The sequence below is a fragment of the Protopterus annectens genome, chromosome 11.part0 (assembly GCF_019279795.1).
Source record: "Protopterus annectens isolate FY-2018-M chromosome 11.part0, PAN1.0, whole genome shotgun sequence".
NCBI lineage: Eukaryota > Metazoa > Chordata > Ceratodontiformes > Protopteridae > Protopterus > Protopterus annectens.
Window position 1 is genome coordinate 35,758,975 of NC_056745.1, and position 20,941 is coordinate 35,779,915.

Consider the following 20,941-nt stretch of genomic DNA (forward strand, 5'->3'; position numbering starts at 1 on the left):
ATCAGATGGAAAGAACAGGAACAGAAGAAGGTTCAGGACCACATGAAGGAACCATCATGGAACAACACCAGCATAACGTCTCAGTACCGAGGACAGTATTACATATTAAAGTAAAGTTTCTGGTAAAGATATTCTGTAAAACTGCAACTGCCTACTAAAACCACAGCAAGATTCTTCAGCCTAATCAACTAAAGTCTCCTCTGCTTTATTCAGAGTAAGTTTACTGCACAAGTTGAATGGAATTTATAAACAGGTCTGCCAAAAATGTTCAGTGCCTTTACAGATACCAGTTAAAGATGACATTGTAGTAAAATTAACTGGACTCTAGAACAAAGCATGTGTTACGATAAGCACTTTTAGTAAAGAAAGCAAATATAATACAACACGCAACACTTTTTCTCTGTTTTCACACACATATGTCTTAGCAAGCAGCATACACTGTTTCTGTGGCTGACAAATCTGCGCCAGCATGCGTATTTTTTATTAGCAAAGAGGGCCAAGTGCCTTTAATAAAATAAAATAGCAGACTGGACAGTCCGATTTTCCTAATTTGTTAGGTAGCTATAATATATATGTTACAAAATGGAATAATAAGCAAGGTGGTGAGAGAGATGGAATGATTAAGAAATTTCATGATTTTTGTAAAGTAAATTAGATAACAGTATTAACGGTGTTAAGACTTATGTAATGACTGCACACAGTGCAGTACTGTTAATAAGCAATCTTAAAGCTGCTGTCTCCAAATCTGGCACTGTCACAGTGATCATGAGACTTTTGTTGTTTACCATCCAAGTACTAACCACACCCAACCCTGCCTAACTTCTGAGATCAGGTGAGATTGGGTGCATTCAGGGTGGTATGGCTGTAGGCAAAACTTCTCCTGTCTCTGTTCCATGTGCAGCTATGCCTGCTAAAGAAATATATCATAGAAATAATCTGTTAAAATTAATGCCTAAGTGAGATAATAAGGAAAGTTTCAATTCTAAATCTGAAGCATTTGAAATTTGTTGTGATAGAACTGCAGGAAGAATATGCAATGATGACTTTTGTGAATGTTTAACAGCTTATCTTTCAAAGTACTTACAGACTTATATAGATCCAAATGCTTTGTAAGTAGATATGGTATTGCAAAGTTGAAAGCATTGTTACAGACTAACAAAAATAAAACTGCTTGTGTTAGATCATTTAAAATTTACCAGGCATAAAAAGTGTAGCTAGAGGAGAGCCATGATGCAGCCTTCTCAAGCATAGTGTGTTAGGGGACACAAACGGCAGATTTCTTTTCTTTTTTTTCTTCCAAAGTTTCTGCCAGAATGTAAATGTGTGTGGCAGCATGTAGTGAGGATATTAGGACTTGGCAGTCCTAGAAGGAAGGAAGGACGTGCCTAACCACAGAAGTTCATTGATTTTTTCCCCTCACATACAGTTTAAGGCCTTAGTGTGTTAGAATCTGGTGATCATCCCATTAGGAAGAAGCACTAGATCTTAGAAGAGAAGCTTTTTGTACCGTACCCTGTTGCTATGATCTGGGAGAGGCAACAGTTGCCAACTGAGCCAGCGATGGCTTTACCAGATGATAGGAAAATATACTGGAAAATGTTAAGTTTTTTTCACAGGCTTACCTAGTTGTACAAAACATATGTCTAGATGAGATAGAACCAAGTGAACATCAGAATCTTGTTGAAAGTTTCTTGCAGAAAATGCAGAAATGAGGCAGTATCATTAAATTAAATTTCAGTATGAATGCTAGGGATATTTTGATGATGCATAATTAATAGTTAAAAAGACACAGCTGTTGAATTCATCTCACAGTGCATGTAAGATCTTTGTCATAGAACAGGTATTAGCTGTTACGAGCAATTCTAAGGTAAACATGTTTCTTTTACTAAGGACCTTGGCAGGCATCTTGTAAGGAGTTCTGTAGAGTTTAGCCCTTTGTGTGCTCCAATGAAAAACTATAATGAAGGACAGAGACAGATGAGTTTGTGAAAAGGTAACCATGCCATTTGCTCGTATAGCAAAAATGTGAAGAAAGAGACATAGTCATCTGGCATCCCATATGTAAAGTACTATGGATACTGATTGTGCACATATACAACATTCTATATACAAAATCCTCCCTTAAGCTTTGTTGTTTGTATTAAATTAATTGATGTACTTAAATACGTGTGTGTGTGTGTGTGTGTGTGTGTGTGTGTGTGTGTGTGTGTGTGTGTGTGTGTGTGTGTGTGTGTGTGTGTATATATATATATATATATATATATATATATATATATATATATTATAAGCAATGTTATAAGCTGGAGGCATCATAATACATGTGCCATTTAATGACTTTTTCATCAAAAATACATTTTTACAACACTCTAAACAACATTATAAATTATCATTTTTTTCCCATTTTCCCATCTAGTGGCTTTCTGAGTAGTTTCTTAAATTGTTACTACTTGAAGGATCTTTAGAAAAATAGCCATACATTCTCATGACTTTTTAGTCCTTGTAATTTAAATATGAATAACCCACAGCATGCAGAACTTACTTGTTACCCCTTTCCATAAGGGGCAAGTGCAGCTCCGGGGATGAATTTGTGGTTTCCCATCCATTCACCCAAACCACATCTGAAGAGAGCAAAGGAAGAGCTCTGTTGTATATATATGGAGCAGAAGATTATTCTAAAGATGTAGAATATTCTCTGTGATGCATATCTAAAGCCTAAAGCATCGACATGTTCAATGTTTTGTTGCAGAACAGATTAAGATCAGTTGAGTGGATGTTTATGCCACAATGTTGGACTTGTGGAGGTGCGGTAGGCCTGAGACAATAGGATCTAGATAAGTGGTGTGTACTGACTGTCTCTGAGCCATTGTTTCAGTGTTCTTCTCAAATAAGTCAACTAGTTTGTATAAGCAGGATGGCCTTGGCAAAACTGAATTAGCTTGGATCAAAGGTTTGTAGATTGTCTGTAACCTAGATTGATTCCATAAGGATCTTTTCTATAACCTTAAAGGTGAGGCTCATCAGGTTTGTGGGTCTGTAATTAACTCGGTCAGTTGACACCCCACCCTAGTGCAGGAGGATGACTATCACTGTTCTCTATTCATCTGGCACATATCCTGTTCAGAGGCTGATACTGAGTAATCTCTGTAGGGGATTTGACAAGTCCTGTCTCAGGCTAGCCAGTAGGCATACTGGTATGTTATCTGGCCCTGTAGAAGCAGTGGTCTTGGCCTTGTAGTGTGAATTAAGGACTTGTTATTGAGAGGTTGGGGGGGCATAGATGCAGGTATTTTATATATGAATGTTGGGAGGAGACGAGTGAAACTTGAGCCACATGTATCCAGCAGTAGATTGGCTATATGTCTTCCGGATCAGATAAGCTGAAGCCATTTACAAATAACTTTGTACAGAGCTAGTCTTTGTTTTTGAAGTTTCTAACATAGTTAAAGAGGGCTTTCTGGTTGTCTTTAGTCTGGCTGACTATAGTTATTTATATCCGACTTTGACTAATTTGATCAGGGAGTAAAGTTCCTCTCCTAAATTTACTAACTGCATTTTGGCATGCTAGAAGTTACATTTATTGTTACATACACTGAGTTATATCATTTCTCCTGTTGTAGAGCCTGTTTATATTTGAGTCCCAACACCGGGATTTATTTTTCAATCTGACATTGTATTTATTTCAGAGGGGGATAGATGCCTCCGTGCAGCTATTTAGATGAGCATAGAAACTGACAAGTAAAGGATTCATCCTACACAATGGGGTCATATGGTTTGGGGGGGTGATACTGAACTTAGTCAGGCTATCACTCAATTTTAGCAGATTAGCCTTGGAATAACCATTGAATACTCAGTTACTGGTAGACACCTTGGGTTTCAGCCTTATAGTGAATGTGACTGATTTATGATCAGATTAAACTAGAGAGGGAGTTATAACTGGTAGGGAGAAGAGCTATCCCATATTAGTAAGAGCCAAGTCCAGGATTTTGTCACTCCTAATTTGAGGTGCGGACTAACTGATGCATAAAGTTTCTATTATGAAGTCTAGAAATCTCTTGCACCGGTCTGGTGGTGAAATGACCTATACTATCACTATATCTCCCAGCTCTAAGTCCCACTTGATTAATGATGACCAGCTGGCAGCAGTAGTAAGGGACACCATGGGGCAGGCAGGTGCATGGCATGTGACTGCACAGGCAAAGAGGTGGCATCTAGTCCAGAACTATGGATCATAACATTCAGGTTAGTGTTTCCTTTACTGTAAAAAACATATGGAATATAATTGATGAATGCAGTGGTATTTGTGGGCTATGCTGTGTGGTGCATGATTTGCTGTCACTGTCTACCTGACATTCTCTATTATCTTATTTTTTTATGATTATTATTATTTTCTGTTAGAATAATGCTCATGTTGCTGACATGCCTCAGTGGTCACTGATTTCTGTTTAGTGATGCTAAAAGGCATAAAGTAGAAAATAAATTCACATTTTTGTCTGCTTTAATGATTACTTTAAAGGAAAATTGACCAAAGTGAAATATTTCATGAGGTAGCATGTTGCAAATGTATATAATGCTTTATTTATATATGTCCTTTCTTCTTTATTCTGTTGTACTATACATCAGATTACTTTTATAGTGTCATATAAAATAAATTCTGACTTTGGAAACCATCATCATTTGTGCAGTGGGGAGGGTGTAGTGGCAGCAGTAAAAGTTTACATGAAAGGATATTAATTTTAATATGTCATTTGCTTATGATATGTTTCTCATGAAAAATGTGTGTTCATTGTTGTTGTGATGTTTTAGGTTCCTGCCACTTGTTGGAATGGTAAGCCATGTAGCATTAATTTTTGTAAAATGTTCATTGATGGTGTATATAATAGTTTTACAGGGATAAAATGCATATATATGCAGTTGCTCCTCCCAAACTCTCATTTCAACTTTGTCAGTGAAACTGATTCACAGTAGGTCAAGATCAAATGAGTCATACAGATTTCAAATTGATAGGCTAGGTGATGGTGCAACTGATATGGAGGAGGGGCTGCCATGAGAACTGTAAGGTGAGTTATTTCAAAGTTGTGACCTACTTGATACAGGTGATCCTGCTGTCACTGATATGACACTACTGCACTACTGCTGACCGTGATTGTGACCATGAGTGTAAGGTTGTACTACATGCATATGACTATCAATATGACCTTTGTGAAATGTATTGTGTTTGTTCACTTTGACAACTGACATTACTTTTTAAGAAGCAATGGTAGTATCATGTGATCTCCCCACACATGTGCTGGCAGTACCCTGTTCTCTGCCCCTTGCAAGAATCAGCTTAACTCAGGTATGTCCTAACCAGTTTACAGCCATTGATACTTGGTATGTCGCCATATTACCCATGAGTGTGGCCATGTCATTATCCCTGCTTTCTGCCACTTCACAGTAGTGCTGGAAATCATCACAGTTCCTGGAGTGCTCTATTCCTAGCTGACACTAGGAGGTAGAGCTCTGAGCCCTAATAATATCACAGCACATTTCCTGTTGGGCAACCAGTGCTTTATATGTCTCCTGGGGTAGTTGTAAGACATTTTTGCTCCTGGTTCCCCTTTGTAAAGGTGTCACTGTGGACACTTCTGCCTGTGATTGTCTGCCATCATCATCATCAGCAAAGTGTTCCTCTTGGTTTGGAGATACTTATGTAGAGGTGCAGGAGTGTTCCTCTGGCACAGCAAAGAATGGAATGCCAAGTTGTGCTTGACTCTGAGTTGTACTGTCACTTTCTGCAGAGTTACTTACGTGTTTTGTGATGAGAGACTCTGCCATTAAACTTGGGGACTGCCTGCCACTTCCCTCAGGCTGCCTCAGATATATAGATCATCTTATTGTCATTATGAGCAGCAGCAGCAACAGCAATCCTGCTGATGGTGTCATCCAAATGTATTGGTATAGTTAAACTGATTGTTTCTGATGCTGGCCCTGTAAAAAGCAATTTTTAGAAAACATTAATAATAATGTAATAGCATACAGTAATGCATGCTGACAAGGGAGTGAGTGGGACCCTTATCATGCATTTCATTATCTTCGGATGTACAAGGCTCACCTAATAGTAATGAATTGTGATGTGTTTAATTACATCATTCCTTGTCAGCATTCAATTATTTCTCTATATAACTGTGTCTTACTATTTTAGACCAACCTTCATGAGCAGAAACGTCTTACTGCTGCTGCTGCTGCAGGCATTGGTCAGATGGAACAGTGTCCATGTTGCAGGCATTGGTCAGATGGAACAGTGTTCATGTTGCAGGCAATGGTCAGATGGAACAGTGTCCATGTTGCAGGCATTGGTTGGATGGAACAGTGTCCATGTTGCAGGCATTGGTCAGATGGAACAGTGTCCATGTTGCAGGCATTGGTCAGATGGAACAGTGTCCATGTTGCAGGCATTGGTCAGATGGAACAGTGTCCATGTTGCAGGCATTGGTCAGATGGAACAGTGTCCACACCACACCACCTCTAATTATTCCTGTTGTACCAATTTTGGGTCATAATCATCCCTACAAATGGACAGAAGGTATTCATCTGGTGTTAACCAAATAATATTCAGAGCCTCACCTAGTGGTACAGGGAATTGCATTCAGCATGGCCTTGCTTCTAGCACATGCTACCATATCATTTTCTTTTCCTTGCACTGTGCCAGTGCTTGGTTTATGTCTCCAACTGCATTGATTTCAGCAACTACTCGACTCCAGGCCTTGTTTCCCTCAGCTTGTCTAGGCCTTCCTTTACAAAAAAGAAGTTTCCCATATGATGTCATAAGTGCTGTCATAGCAACACAATTTGTCTCATTGATAAAGTTATCCTTTCTTTGATCCCTTATTCTCCATCAGTACTACATGCAAAAACAAAAACAAAGGGAACAGTCAGAAAAGGTGGCGGTATATTTGGATGTAATCACCTCTTAAAGTATAAAACATGAGCCAGCTATTCATCTACACTAACTGTTACTTAACGTATACCAATATGACTCACTAGTAGAAGTCTCAATATATCTATGCCAAAAAGTAATATATGTAGACTGCAGTTCACTCAATCACTTTTGTCACAAAAAACAGCCTTGGTTTATCCTCTGTCAATGCCATGCACTGCCAATGCTGACATTTTTTTATTCCTCACTGTCACTACCAAAAACTCAGATTAATCACACATGCCCGTTCATGTCTTTAGCACACTAAAAGCTCTGTTGTAAATTACTGTATTTATGTCTATGTATACACAATCAGTAAATTACACTTCTGTAATGATCAATTTCTGTCATCAATAATCAGTTTCACTCCTGCTGTCGTGAAATGAAACTTCAAAGTGACAGACGTCTACCAGTCAGACAATGCTATCATGACATGCACAACATACATTTAAGTTCATTGCAAATGAGCCTTAAATCAATATTAAAACATTTTAAATGTTTCATATTAAATAATAATTTTAAAAATACTGTAGTATGTCTGTGATATCATAATACATTTGCCGCCTATATTGCCTGTTTGCAAATTAATATGGAGATACTCAAATTATTTGCAAAAATTCAAATCCATTTACATATTGTATATGCAAATTAGGCAAATTTATGTGTATCTTTATGAATCATAGTAATAATCAAACATGCGCAGAGGTATATCAGTGAATTCTGGCATTTCTGTGATTGTGAATGTGCTCCCAACATTACAGGAACTTATTTCATAATGACACTGATGCATTGCAGACGGTTTTGAAATCTGTAGCACTCTGCAGTTGTCTCAAGCTTTTAGTGGGAACATGTGAATGACCCTAGACTATCCAATATCAGAATGTAGTTAAAAATCCAAAATGGAGTCATCTAAATTTCAGGTTTACAACAAACTGTAATTTAATCCCTTCCCATCCAGCATTGTATATCATACCCTAGCAACTCAGACAAATCATACCTTCCTAAAAATTGAAAAATCACATGCATATTGGCATTTATTCCTCCCCTGAGAAAATAAAAGAAAAAAAAAAGAAAAAAAATAACATTTCTGCTCTACTACATGACACACACTATTGTTAGGGTACAAAACACATAATGTTTAAAAACAAGCATTAACAATGCAAATTATTAATGATATATTAATATTTTTATGAAACAGGGAAGGGAAAGGTAAGAATTTTGCTTTAAGAAAAATCAGTATGTGACAAAGTAGTTTTAGTTACACCAATTTTCCAGTAGTAATAATAGCTGTAGTAATGACCATGCTAGCAAAAAGGGCTTGGTTAAGGTGATGTCACACTCCACAGTGAGTGGTTTTAACCCTTATTAATAAATCCATGGCCAAAGTTACATCACACCCTACAGGGAGAGGGTTCTAACCCTTATTAATAAATCCCTGACCAGACTTACATCACACCCTACAGGGAGAGGGTTCTAACCCTGACCAATACATCCCTGACCAGACTTACATCACACCCTACAGGGAGAGGATTCTAACCCTGACCAATATATCCCTGGCCAGACTTACATCACACCCTACAAGGAGAGGGTTCTAACCCTGACCAATACATCCCTGACCAGACTTACATCACACCCTACAGGGAGAGGATTCTAACCCTGACCAATACATCCCTGACCAAACTTACATCACACCCTACAGGGAGAGGGTTCTAACCCTGACCAATACATCCCTGACCAAACTTACATCACACCCTACAGGGAGAGGGTTCTAACCCTGACCAATACATCCCTGACCAAACTTACATCAGGGAGAAGGTTCTAACTCTGACCAATACATCCCTGACCAAACTTACATCACACCCTACAGGGAGAGGGTTCTAACCCTGACCAATACATCCCTGACCAAACTTACATCACACCCTACAGGGAGAGGGTTCTAACTCTGACCAATACATCCCTGGCCAGACTTTCCTCATTCTTGTTCTGACTTTTTGAAAGGTGGAAAGTCCTGTAAGGTCACAAGGTTGCGCTCCTAGCTAGTCTGATAAAAAGACCTTGATCTTGCTTTACCTTGTATAATTCATACCTGGAGAAGGTTGAGGTGTGCACAAGAAATTCCACCTGGAAAAAGATCAGTTTCTGGCAGGATTTGGTTCACCATCTATCAACCCTCTATAGCCAGCAGTGTCACCACAGGTATGAAGACTTGCCGAAACATAGGGCTAGTCAGCTGGCTGAATGGGTATACCAGGTTGCAGCAAGAAGGCCAGAGTTTTAATAAAATATTTGGCTTCTTAACAGAGTCATATTAAAAAAAGAAAAGAAAAAAAGGGTAAGAAGTTTGCATAAATATTGGTAATTGAAAATATTACTAGTAATGCTATTATGAAATGCCCAGGAAATTATGAGTGTGTAATCATATATGCATCTTTTGAACAAACAGAAATATCAGCACTGTGTTAACAGATTATAATAATGCATGCAAATGTCACAGAAGTGTATATGTAACTCTACAAATCACGTACTAGGTTACAGCTACTAGTAATGGTGACTGCATTTATAAAGTTAGGAAATAAAAATTGCAGTTACACATTTATAATGTATTAGCATTGCAAGAGAAGTGTTTTGCTCAAAAAATATTTCTAATTACACAAACAATATGACTGATGTCTCATACCTACTTAGACTGCAGGTTTGGTAGAGGTGCGGGGCTGCTGTACTAAGTGAATGACCGCAGAAACTTTAGTGAGAAAACACTGGTTTATTTCAATATTACCTATTAAATGCAAACTTCCATGAATTCCTACATGTCTAAATTTGTAACTTAGTTATACCAGAACACAGTATTACATGTATTTTGAAAACAGCATTATGTAGAGTGCAATAATGAAATAAATTTCTTCTCCATTGAAGAAGGAATATTGGCACAGTATGTACTAATTCAGACACCTATGCATCTGTAAAAGGAAGTACAAAAAGAAAACAAAAAGTAGCTATTGCTTAGACAAGAATAATGACATATATAAGAAGTGCAACTGCAGGTTAACAAGAATTGCCTTCTCTGTTTTAATCACAGCCGAGAAAGACTTTTACTGTAATTGTCAGCAGCAACAGTGAAGAATTGAAATGCTGGTAAATATAACATGGTGTCTAGCAGAAAAATTTTATCTTACTAGTTCGTAGTATGTATAAGACACATACAGTAAAGGATTGAAAATATTATGCTCGGGTACAAATAAAAGAGAAAGCAGCACTCTTTTTACAAATGTTTTCTGTATTACTAATGAGGAAATATTGTTATAGCTCTGCAGATGAAAGAATGCAGCAGTTCAGACTAATGTTACTGCTTTTAACGTGCTTACTTTGACTAATTAATGCGTATTTTAGCATAACTTTAGAGATGCACACACCCCTTCAGGAAGTCACAAACCCTTGCCATTTGAATTGATCATAAGTATGCATAAGCACTACTCATACTATTCTTCCTAAATACAAAAGCACATCCTAGATGGCTACCCTCATTGTATGCATAGGCACTTCTCATATGCAAGTTTCACTGCCATAAAGATTTAATGCAGTATTTCAACAGTGTTTGAAATGGCATGCAAACAGTACTGTGTGAATTTATTGTGTTTTCCTGTTTTGTCTCTTCCCATGCCTTTTTTCTATATTTTTCTTATTTTATTTATGCATTTCTTTTTCCTTTTTGTTTTGTTTATCTCCCTTTTTCCCTTTTTTTACAGTTTCAAATCACTCAGAAACAGACTGGACATGCCCTCCCAGGATAAGGACAAATCACCATCTGCCCATTTGGGGGTGCCTCACAGGGTTGGAGTGAAGGTGCCAGTCCTGCAGGCACTCCAACACATTGCAGCCTGGCAAGCCTTACAGAAAGAGGGCTTTGGTGCTTGGTTGAGGAAGTACTGGTAGAGGTAGTGTATAGGAGAATTCAGCCAGTCAAAGCTTCTTTTCAGTGTGTAGAAGACACACATTCCCAATTTGTTTGAGATAGTGCAACAACACAGGCCCCTGCCAACACAACAGTGGGGTCCTTCACTGAAACACCATCTGGTTGTGAGGCTTTGTGGATTGGGATTCCAGTTGGCACTTCCTCAGCCCTACTTCCCTTACCCTTTCTCCTTCACCTTCTTACCTATCTCCCATCCTCAATACCTTCTCATAAAAAAGATGAAAAAATATAGGGGTCTATCCCCCAACAAAAATATAGTGCCCATCCTCTCCCACCTCCTCCTCCCTTGTGTGTTCTCATCTTTGTTTTGTCTTTCCTTTTTCAATCTTTCCTATCACCCCCTTTTTATTCTTTAATGAAACCATCAAGGTATCCACAAAAGCATTCCCTATATAAAAAATTATAAACCCCTTTTTTTTTAAAAAAAAATTAATTTTAAGTGCTGCTTAGTCCTCAGCTTTCTTAAAAAAATAACTTCACCCATGTTCACCGTCAATATGAAAAAAAAGTAACACCAACCCTCACAGTTTTGTGAAGTAATTTCTATGTTTGCAGTGCTGCACTTTGTACAACTTACTCTTTTGTGATAAGTGCGAGTGTTTAAAACAAATCTTTGCTTTTCCTTATTCATCACAAATGCCTTTTACTGACCTTATTTGCATATGCACGTAGCACCTCTATTCGCCAATAACTGTGACTCCTTTGCAAAGCCCCAGATTATGAATACCTGCCTTAAAATGAGAAAGTTGTAAGATAACACTTTAAGCAGGACAACGAAAACTAAAGTTGTAGAAGCAGAAACTAAACCAAATATTCCCATTTCCTACATCTATTTTGAATGAAACCATGTTTTGCTGTACAAAGTAACGGAGAAGAACTAGTGTTTTAAATACTAAATTCCAAAACTTTAATAACGCCTAGTAACGAAGTCGGTATAGTCATGTATTAAGGGTAACCTAGGAATGAGCAGGATTAAAGAAAGACTCTAGTAAGTTGTTAGTGGCCAGGAAAAAATGAAAGATATTGAGAATTTCTGTTCTGGATGCCAAGAGACAGATCCTTATCCATGAAACTGAAACTAAAAGCTGTAGATGGAATGAAGGAGAGAACACAATTCTTTAGTACTTTCATTTAAATTTATTCTTCATGAACTTCTTCAGAATAAAAGTTAACCTCTCAAAACACTCGCATAAGTTACATCACACATCACATGACTTTCATGATACTTTAAATCAAAGGTATAAAATCATACCATAAAAATAAAAGATATTTTTTATGATGTTTTGACATTCTAAGTTGTTTGGAAAACAAAACAGTCTTTTATTTTTATGGTATGATCTTATGCCTTTAAAGTATCATGAAAGTCATGTGATGTGTGATGTAACTATAAGAGGTGTGTTTTGAAAGGTTAACTTTTTTCTGAAGAAGTTCATGAAGAATAAATTTGAATGAAAGTACTAAAGAATTGTGTTCGCTCCTTCATTCCATTGACAGCTTTTGGTTTGAGTTTCATTTTACAGATCCTTATCCATGTTTCAAAATGCAAATAATTCATGTGCCTGTTACTGGTGTCTCATTTGAATGAATAACTATGGATATTGTTGGCTCTTTAATAAAGTCCAGCAATAGATTCCAGTACATTTTAGTTATATGAACTATTCTATAAAGATTCCTGAGGCTAGTCCCCTAAGTAAGCTAAGGAGCTAGAAAGGATACCTGAAGAAGTATTGCCTAGGGGACTCCATTAATTCAAATGAAATGCACCAGTTGTGCTAATGCTTTAACCTCAGGCAATAAAAAAACTCAGTGCAGCATTATTAAAGAGATGGCTGGTAGAACACTTTAACTGAACCTTGAAATTTCCATGCTAGGAAAAGTTATTGTAGAAGATGATAAAAACTGGGACTACTTAATAGCATACCTCCTATATGCCATTGAAAATTTATCATAAGGTTCAACATGGCTCAATCCTTTTGAATTTATATATGTCAGACACTATTATAAACTGCTAGAGAAAATTGGGAAGAAGAGGAAATGCCTTTTAAAGGTGTCATAGAACACTATTCCAATTTAATGACATTATTAATGCCCATTATAAGAGAACACTAAAGAGCCTAGGCAATAAAATAAGAAAAACGTAATAAAAATACAAGGACCGGGGAATTAAAAGCTGGAGACCAAAAGTTAGTTATTTTACTCTCCACAGAAAACACATTTTTGACTGTCAGGGTCCATTTGAAATAGAAGAAACATTAAAAAAATGTACACAAAGGGGTTAAAAGACTTGTAAGAGAAAACCAGAACATATATAGTTTATTAACAACCTGAAACCTTGTAAAGAAGCCCAGTCTTCTGTAGTTAAATAGGGTAAGCTAATAGTTCTGGCAAAGAAAGGACACTAACCTCTATCCCTCCAGTTAATATACATTTCTCATTCTCTAAACCAAAGAATCATGAAATAAGAAAGTTTCTTTGAATTAATATAAAGACGTGTTTTCTGAGATGCCTGGTGGAGCAGACCTGATCCAGCATCATACTGAGATTATTCCAGAAGAAAAGATAAAACCTACAGAACAGCAGCATCACAGAGAAAGGTGTGCACAATGAGGAACAGAAGACACTGAAGATGGCGGTCTCATAGTGTTGGCCCCAAAGCGTGGTGGAACGCCATTTCAAAATCTGACAGCTACCCATTGCCAAGGGTTGCCAAATGCACATGAAGGTTAAGAAATACAAAATACTTGACAAAAAAAAGGGTGAAAACATTCAAATGCCTGTAATATCTGAAGCCAGAAACAACTTCTTCGTCAAAAGAGGGTTTATTCGTATACTGTTCTTCCTTTTGAATCAGAGTGCCCCTGCTGCCTTTCTGAGAATTACGGTCCTAAACCCCCATGTGAAATATGTTCCCACTTCCCAGATGACGTAATAATACAATCAGAAGATTCAGCCTTTCATTTAGCTATGGTCCAAGCCTAACATCATTCCATGAAACAGGCTTGGTTAACTGCAAGCAAGGGCAAGTTAGGTATAACAGGTGAAATATATAAAACATGATTCTGGCAGGGGGAATGATAAGTTCAGAAATGAAAACTATTAAGAAAGCTAACCCACACCTCACACTTTTTGGGGTTTAGCTAGATAGAAATTCACACCCCGCTTTGCCACAATAGCTTATCCCCTTTGAGAGTTGACAAAAAAGAAGATGGTCCTTAAGAATAAATGTACATTAGAGGCCGATAATGCCTTTAAACATCTATGAAAATGCTTTTTCAGCAGCAGCTTAACTCATTACAGCTTAGTGAAGCTACCAGATGTTTATGCACTTATATCCTGTTTACGCCTCCAAGCGTCAAATATTGCTTGCTCATATTTGCATTCATAATTCCAAAACCATGCTCCATACAAGGTATTAGAAAATGTGATCTTAAAGCTTACACAATGGCAAATACACCTATATGGATCTTTAACCACTGACTAACGCAGCTAAAGAGATATTGAATATTATGTGTACACTATTTGTATTGTAATAACTTTCATAAGAGATATTGAATATTATGTGTACACTATTTGTATTGTAATAACTTTCATATTTCTTAAAATAAAATATCTTAGCAATCAACTGACACTGGCAGAACTGCTTAGCTTTATATGAAAGCTCACAACTATATTAAAACATGCTGTTGCCAGTTGTCTGTTGCTTGAATGGTTACTGAGAGATCATAAGCTGTTTATACAGCATTATATAATTCATATTTACTGTGGTTATTATGACTTATAAAATCCAGATTAAGACACTGAATGGATAGAACAAATGTAAAGAGTACTTCACTGAATAGTTTGACATTTACAATTTTCTAGTAACACTTCTTCTTCTGGCTTTTCCTGGTTAGGGGTCACCACAGCAGATCATCTGTCTGCTCATGATTGGCAGTGGAGTTTTACGGTGTCGAGTTGCCAGCCCGGCACCCAGCCTTTCACAGAAGGCACACACAAGCACTCATGCCTAGGGCCAATTTAGAGTGCCCAATCCACCTACAGCATGTCTTTGGGATGTGAGAGGAAACCGTAGCACCTGGAGGAAACCCACACTACCACATGGAGGACATGCAGACTCCACACAGAAGGCATGCCAGCCGAGGATTGAACCAGAGAACCTTTTGCTGTGAGGCGACAACACTAACTGCTGCACCACTGTGGCCGCCCACAATTTTCTAGTAGCACTAGTTATGAATATTTGTTTGAACTGTGAGACAATAACTTCATTTTTTTACTCTTGCCACATCCACTGGGAGTTAACTGTAAACTCAAAATACCTCCACTGGAGGAAATCCTGATATTATTAGCAACAACTGTTCATTTAAACTTTCTTAAAAGCACTCCTTTCTTCTAAAAGTTGTCCATCCTCAGATGCAATATTTTAACATTACAGCGGCTATGTTTACCATGAATCATAAAATAAGCCACCTGTTTGGTGTGTTTGTGTATAGATATTCAAGGTTTCTCCATCCTCATCTGAAAAAATAAATTCTTTGATTTTTGCTTTCACTGGGGAGTCAAACGCAAGCTGCTTGATGATACTCTATGTTACCAAACTTTTGGGAGGTGTCTACATGCAAAATACTTTGGGCTGACAACAAACAAACATATTCCTGTTCCACACCATCACTATCTTCCTTTTCTACATCATTCTAAGAATAACTTTTGATAATGTTCTCTCCACTCTCTCACATTTTCCAATTTTGCAAGTAGGCATGTTTTTATTTATTTATATTTGGACCGTTCCATGTCAGTAGAAGTGGGCCTGAAGTTTGAGGTACTGTGGTATTTAATTAATATGCCTTTAACCTGATGTAGTTCTGTATATCTTCTGTTTCATACTTACTGGCTATCAAACAATTACAATACTGTTTATTTATTTAGCATTTAGTAAACTGTAGTATGTTTGATCTGTTTTACACTATCTGTCAATTAGAATTCAAACGTTTATGGTGTATTTGTTTTGTTTCATGCTGCCTGTTAGATGCGGGAATTTGTACATACACAGATGTGCCATGCTTGTAGATGGTTCCACACAGGTTGTGCATGCTAAAGGTGGGGCTTACTATTACACATCCTGTGGGGTTGTATGGCTGAATATAGACTGACATTTGCTAAAAAGTACCGTGTCTGCACATGCTTACATATTTGCTACCCCTAACACCCTCCCACACCTGCACTGCAGCATAACCCTGAACTGACCCTCATCGTCCTTCCTATCCCTATGGTGCATGGAAAACACTTTCACACCTGCACTACTGCTTAATCCCAGACTGGCCATCACCCTCCTTAACAGTCTCCCACATCTACACTACAGCATAACCCCAGAGTGACCTTCACCCTCATTCCTATCCCTGTGGTGCTTGGACCACCTGTCAAGTTCAGGGTGCTAACATTTGTAGATGGAAACACATTTGTAGACACTGACCTTGCTAAAGGTAGCTATGTGCGCCACAGCAAGTGATCTTTCTTATCTACATTCAGTAGAATGGCAGTACAAGAAATAATCTACAAAACTTTGTAGGTTAAATAATGACTGCATAAACCAACTCACATCAGCAGATGCTTCAACAGATGGCATGGTCTGGTCATCCTCTCCAACAATCAGCAGTAATGGACATCGAAGTTTCCCAACCTGTTGAAAAAAAGGTGTTTACTTCAAATTTAATTTGAATTTACTTATTTGTGCCTGTGAAGCCAAATTGTGGCATGATACATACTGAGGTATTTCAACCACAGTCTGAGGATTTTACAATGCAGTTATATATCAGACAACTATTATAACATATATCACAAATCATCACATAGCAGGTAATGAAATGGAAACCAATGTATCAAATGATAAAATTAGCTGTGAGTGCAACTATCACCTCAGCTTCAAAAAATTACAAGAAAGCAAATGGGTTTCATATAAAACAGTTATTCACTGTCAAATATAACAGCTTCATCATTACAAAATGTCAGAAACACATTAAATAGATATTCAAGATAGAAGTCCAGTCAAGAAAACAAATATTTGAGATAGAAACCTCCAGTGCATTAGGCTATATGTATATATATATATTTATATATATATATATATATATATTTATATATATATATATATATATAGATCCATGTATTATAAAAAGAATGAAGCTAGCTACTTTGAACAATAAAGCATTCAGGAAAATTACCTTTCAGAATGGTTTAACATAACTGTACAAACCTCAGAAATGCCGGGCTGATATTTTTGCATAAAGGCCAATAAAATAAAACAACCATGGACAACACGGATTCTTTACATTGTGAAATCATAGCAGACCTCAAGGTCTGTCAGTAAACTAGTAAACCCAACTGCCATGCTTTGGTGCTCTCAGTCAGTGGAATTACCAAAACAATACAAATCATAAACCAAAAAAATGAACATCTTTACTAAAGCAAGAATTCTGAGTGTAAACACTTTTATTGTATAGACTTTGTCAGACTGTGAGAACCTGACAACTACAGTACTTAATATTGTCTTAGAGAATGTCACGTGACTCAAAATATCCAATAATAAAATAGCAATGCACTTTTGAGCAACAAACGGCTAATGTAAGACACATATATAAAAGGCCATGTCAAACCCTGAGCTGTTGGACATGCACCACTTAAAGAAATCCCAATCCCTCAAAGCCACACTCTCCAGGGATCTAAAACTTGACATGACAATGAACAAAACATGCTGTAGGGATAGGTTCCTGACCCAGAGACTCCCCAGACTCTGGAATAGACTGCCCATACATGTCAAGCAGTGCACCTCCTTGGCCCTCTTCAAAAGGAACCTTGACGATTGGATGGGAGAAAGGAAATTCACTCCAGGGATCACATCAGTCACCCTGATAGACAAGGGTCCAGGGAAGTAAATATTGTGGGAAGCAATATCCAGGGAATTGTTATGGCTAGGCTTGTATAGGCCCTAGGTCTGATAGCCTAGTACCAACCTATGAACCTAAGAAAGTGTATAAAATTAATGAGTAAATATATATGTATTATATAAAATTTGTATCAGTGAATGTCATAACCTTTTGCTCTTTAAAACAAATTTAGTGGTAATAACTTTGTTAATACTTAGTAGGTCTCTCTCTAAAGCTAACCTCGGCAAACTATCTTCCTGTTACTACCATAAAGCTAGATTCGCCAATGGTATGGCATACAGGACACACCACTGTAAAAACCTAACTGAACTTGACTGGCTGGAATTTCCTTCCATACATAAGCTTAACCAGCTCACAGTAGCTCACAAAATACTTAACCATCCAGACAAAACACTAAGCCTTAAAAGCCTTATTAGCCCATATAACGCTATCAGGCCACTTCATTCATCCAACAAGCTATCAGTCCAAACCCTAAAATCCAATAATACAGCAGGTGATTCCCTGTTTGCAAACTCAGTGGGTAAAACTTGGAACTTTCTTCTTGCAAACCTTACCCAGGAGCTATCTCTTCCACTATTTAAAAAAGGCCTAAAAAATACTTAAGGGCTAACTGGCTCTGTCCATGCCTAAACCCTGACTAATTCATTTTAACATTTATAATCTTTTCATAGCTAGTAGACTATCTGCAAGCAGAGACTCCACCCATCTGATGTGTTATACCTTAATGTACAGTTATGCCTGCTGAGTCTAACATTTCTCTATACGGTTGTTGCCCTAATGTGCTCTAAATTTGTGTACTGAAACTATTTCTTCTCTCACTTTAGTAACTTTCTGTATACGTATTAGTGTTCCTACTGTTGTTTGCATTGTATCTATCTCCTTTGCTCTCTTTGAATATTATTGTAATGTTACTACTATTATTAATTTTATTATTGCGGAGCTTTTCTCCCCGGGCCTCCGCTGAAAATGGACATATATCCAGTCGGACTATCCCAGTCAACAAATGTAAAATATATAAATAAAAAAATAGGTGAAAGAAATGTTCAAATTTGTTGCTGCCTCTAAAAAGTAAGCCAGTCTACACAATGAGGCCAAGCACAGACACTATAAGCAGTCCAACAATCCAACCACCACACAAAGAGATGCAAAAGATGTTTAACAAGGTAAGCGTTTTCACTACAACTGTAGCTTCATCAGACTACTAACAAAGTGCCAAAGAGCTATTTAAAAAAAGCACTTTATCAGTGGTCTGATGAAGCTACATTTGTAGCGAAAACGCTTACCTCATTACACTTCTTTTACATCCCTTCGTGTGGTGGTTGGATTGTTGGACTGCTTATATTCTCCACATTGGATTTTACATTTCCAACCTTTACCTGTGAGCTCTAACCGTTTTTTGCAAGTGCAGACACTGCATACTAGGGTTATGTTTAATGACCTCTGAAATTGCAGCATCCTGTTTTCTGCAAATGAGGAAAATATATGTATCCCTTTGGATAACTTTGAGTAAAGAGAAAAAGTGCATACCAGTACATCTGATCTTTTGGACAAAACAAGGTGTTGGTATCTTAAGCTGTGTCTCTTTTTCAGCTTTGAATGATGCAACAGGAATTACAAATAAAGAAGGTAAAAAAATGTTGCAAGACATGCCATAAATATATATTTAGCACTGATCATGGTACAAACTGATGCTAATTACTTTGGTTTGTACTGAACAATGAATATTTCCAAACCTAACTTTTCATCCATCGGTCAAAGTTACATGTTGGTTCAATCCTCACATCAGGTATTTGGAATGGAGATGTCAGTACAGACAAGACAATCAAGCATGACATGACCTGCAATCCTAAAGCTACACTAAACAGAGAACAGGAATCTGAAATGATATCTGTAATTGTATAGGACTGATGCACAGTAAAAAAACATGAAGCAGGGCCCTGCAGAGTTTAAAGAAATCCTTGTAATCCATGACAGCAGTTCATACAGTTAATACCTGGAAGAGTCCAGATACAAAAGGGACCCTATCAGTTTGGTGAATGAACTATTTACCAAATCCCTCTTCACTGAAATTTATTCGGAGAATCTTAATCCATCAAATGCTCATTTTACCAATTTTTTTCTCAGGAAGAAAAACTAGCTGTCCATCATCGGGAGTTTTCCCTTTTCCCCACTGTAGTACAATCTCAGAGCTGATATATTTAGTTAGGATGGGGGTTGGGGTGCAGCCTTCAACTGGGTGGGTTTTAAATTTTGCATTTTTTGTGATGCTTGCTACGTTGGCTGATTAATTTTTTTCACTGGGAAAAAAATTTGCTAAAACAAGCGTTCGATGAATTAACATTCACTGAATAAAGTTCGACAAAGAGGTATTCGGTAAAGTTCAGCAAAGTGAAATAGACCAGATACAAAGTAGGTATGCAAATGATGTATAGTACCATCACTTATAATTCATTAAAGATAAGGCGGACTTTGTAATGTGTAGGAAGGCAAAATATTTTTAATAGCAGTCAGTCAGTGGTAAAAAAAAAATTATATATATCCTGTGTACATTGACACCAGCATGCATACTGTGAAAATATCATATAAATATAAATAAATATAAATGTATGGGTATGTGTGTCTATATATATATATATATATATATATATATATATATATATATATATATATATATATATATATATATATATATATATGGGTCTACCTGAAAACACTGACACGCAAAAAAACCGACAACGAGATAACAGACACCACAAAACCGAAAGTTCAAAAACATGAAACTTCACATGCCCGACAAACCACAATCCCAACAATCAACAAAACAAAACAAATACCTTTTCCGTAAAACACACACACAACACAAGCACACCAAAAACCTTACAAACCTACACTATACCTTACATACACAACTATCTATGCACTAACCTTAACCCAAACCCTAACCCTAAGGTCCGTCACTATTGCACACTCACCTAACCCGCGCCCTAACCCTAACTCACTTAACCCGCCCCTAACCCTTAAGTCTGTCACTATCGCACACTTACCTTACCCGCACCCTAACCCTAACTCACTTAACCT

The 20,941-nt window shown here is 37.3% G+C and overlaps 1 protein-coding gene across 1 annotated transcript in view; it reads right to left on the minus strand.

Moving 5' to 3' along the window:
• The window catches only part of LOC122815992 (bile acid-CoA:amino acid N-acyltransferase-like), a 351,946-nt gene that overhangs the window by 102,675 nt on the left and 228,330 nt on the right, over positions 1-20,941 (minus strand). Inside the window, exon 9 of the mRNA XM_044088870.1 lies at positions 16,519-16,599. Within this exon, the coding sequence (XP_043944805.1) occupies positions 16,519-16,599 (81 nt within the window). The remainder of the gene's footprint in view (positions 1-16,518; positions 16,600-20,941) is intronic.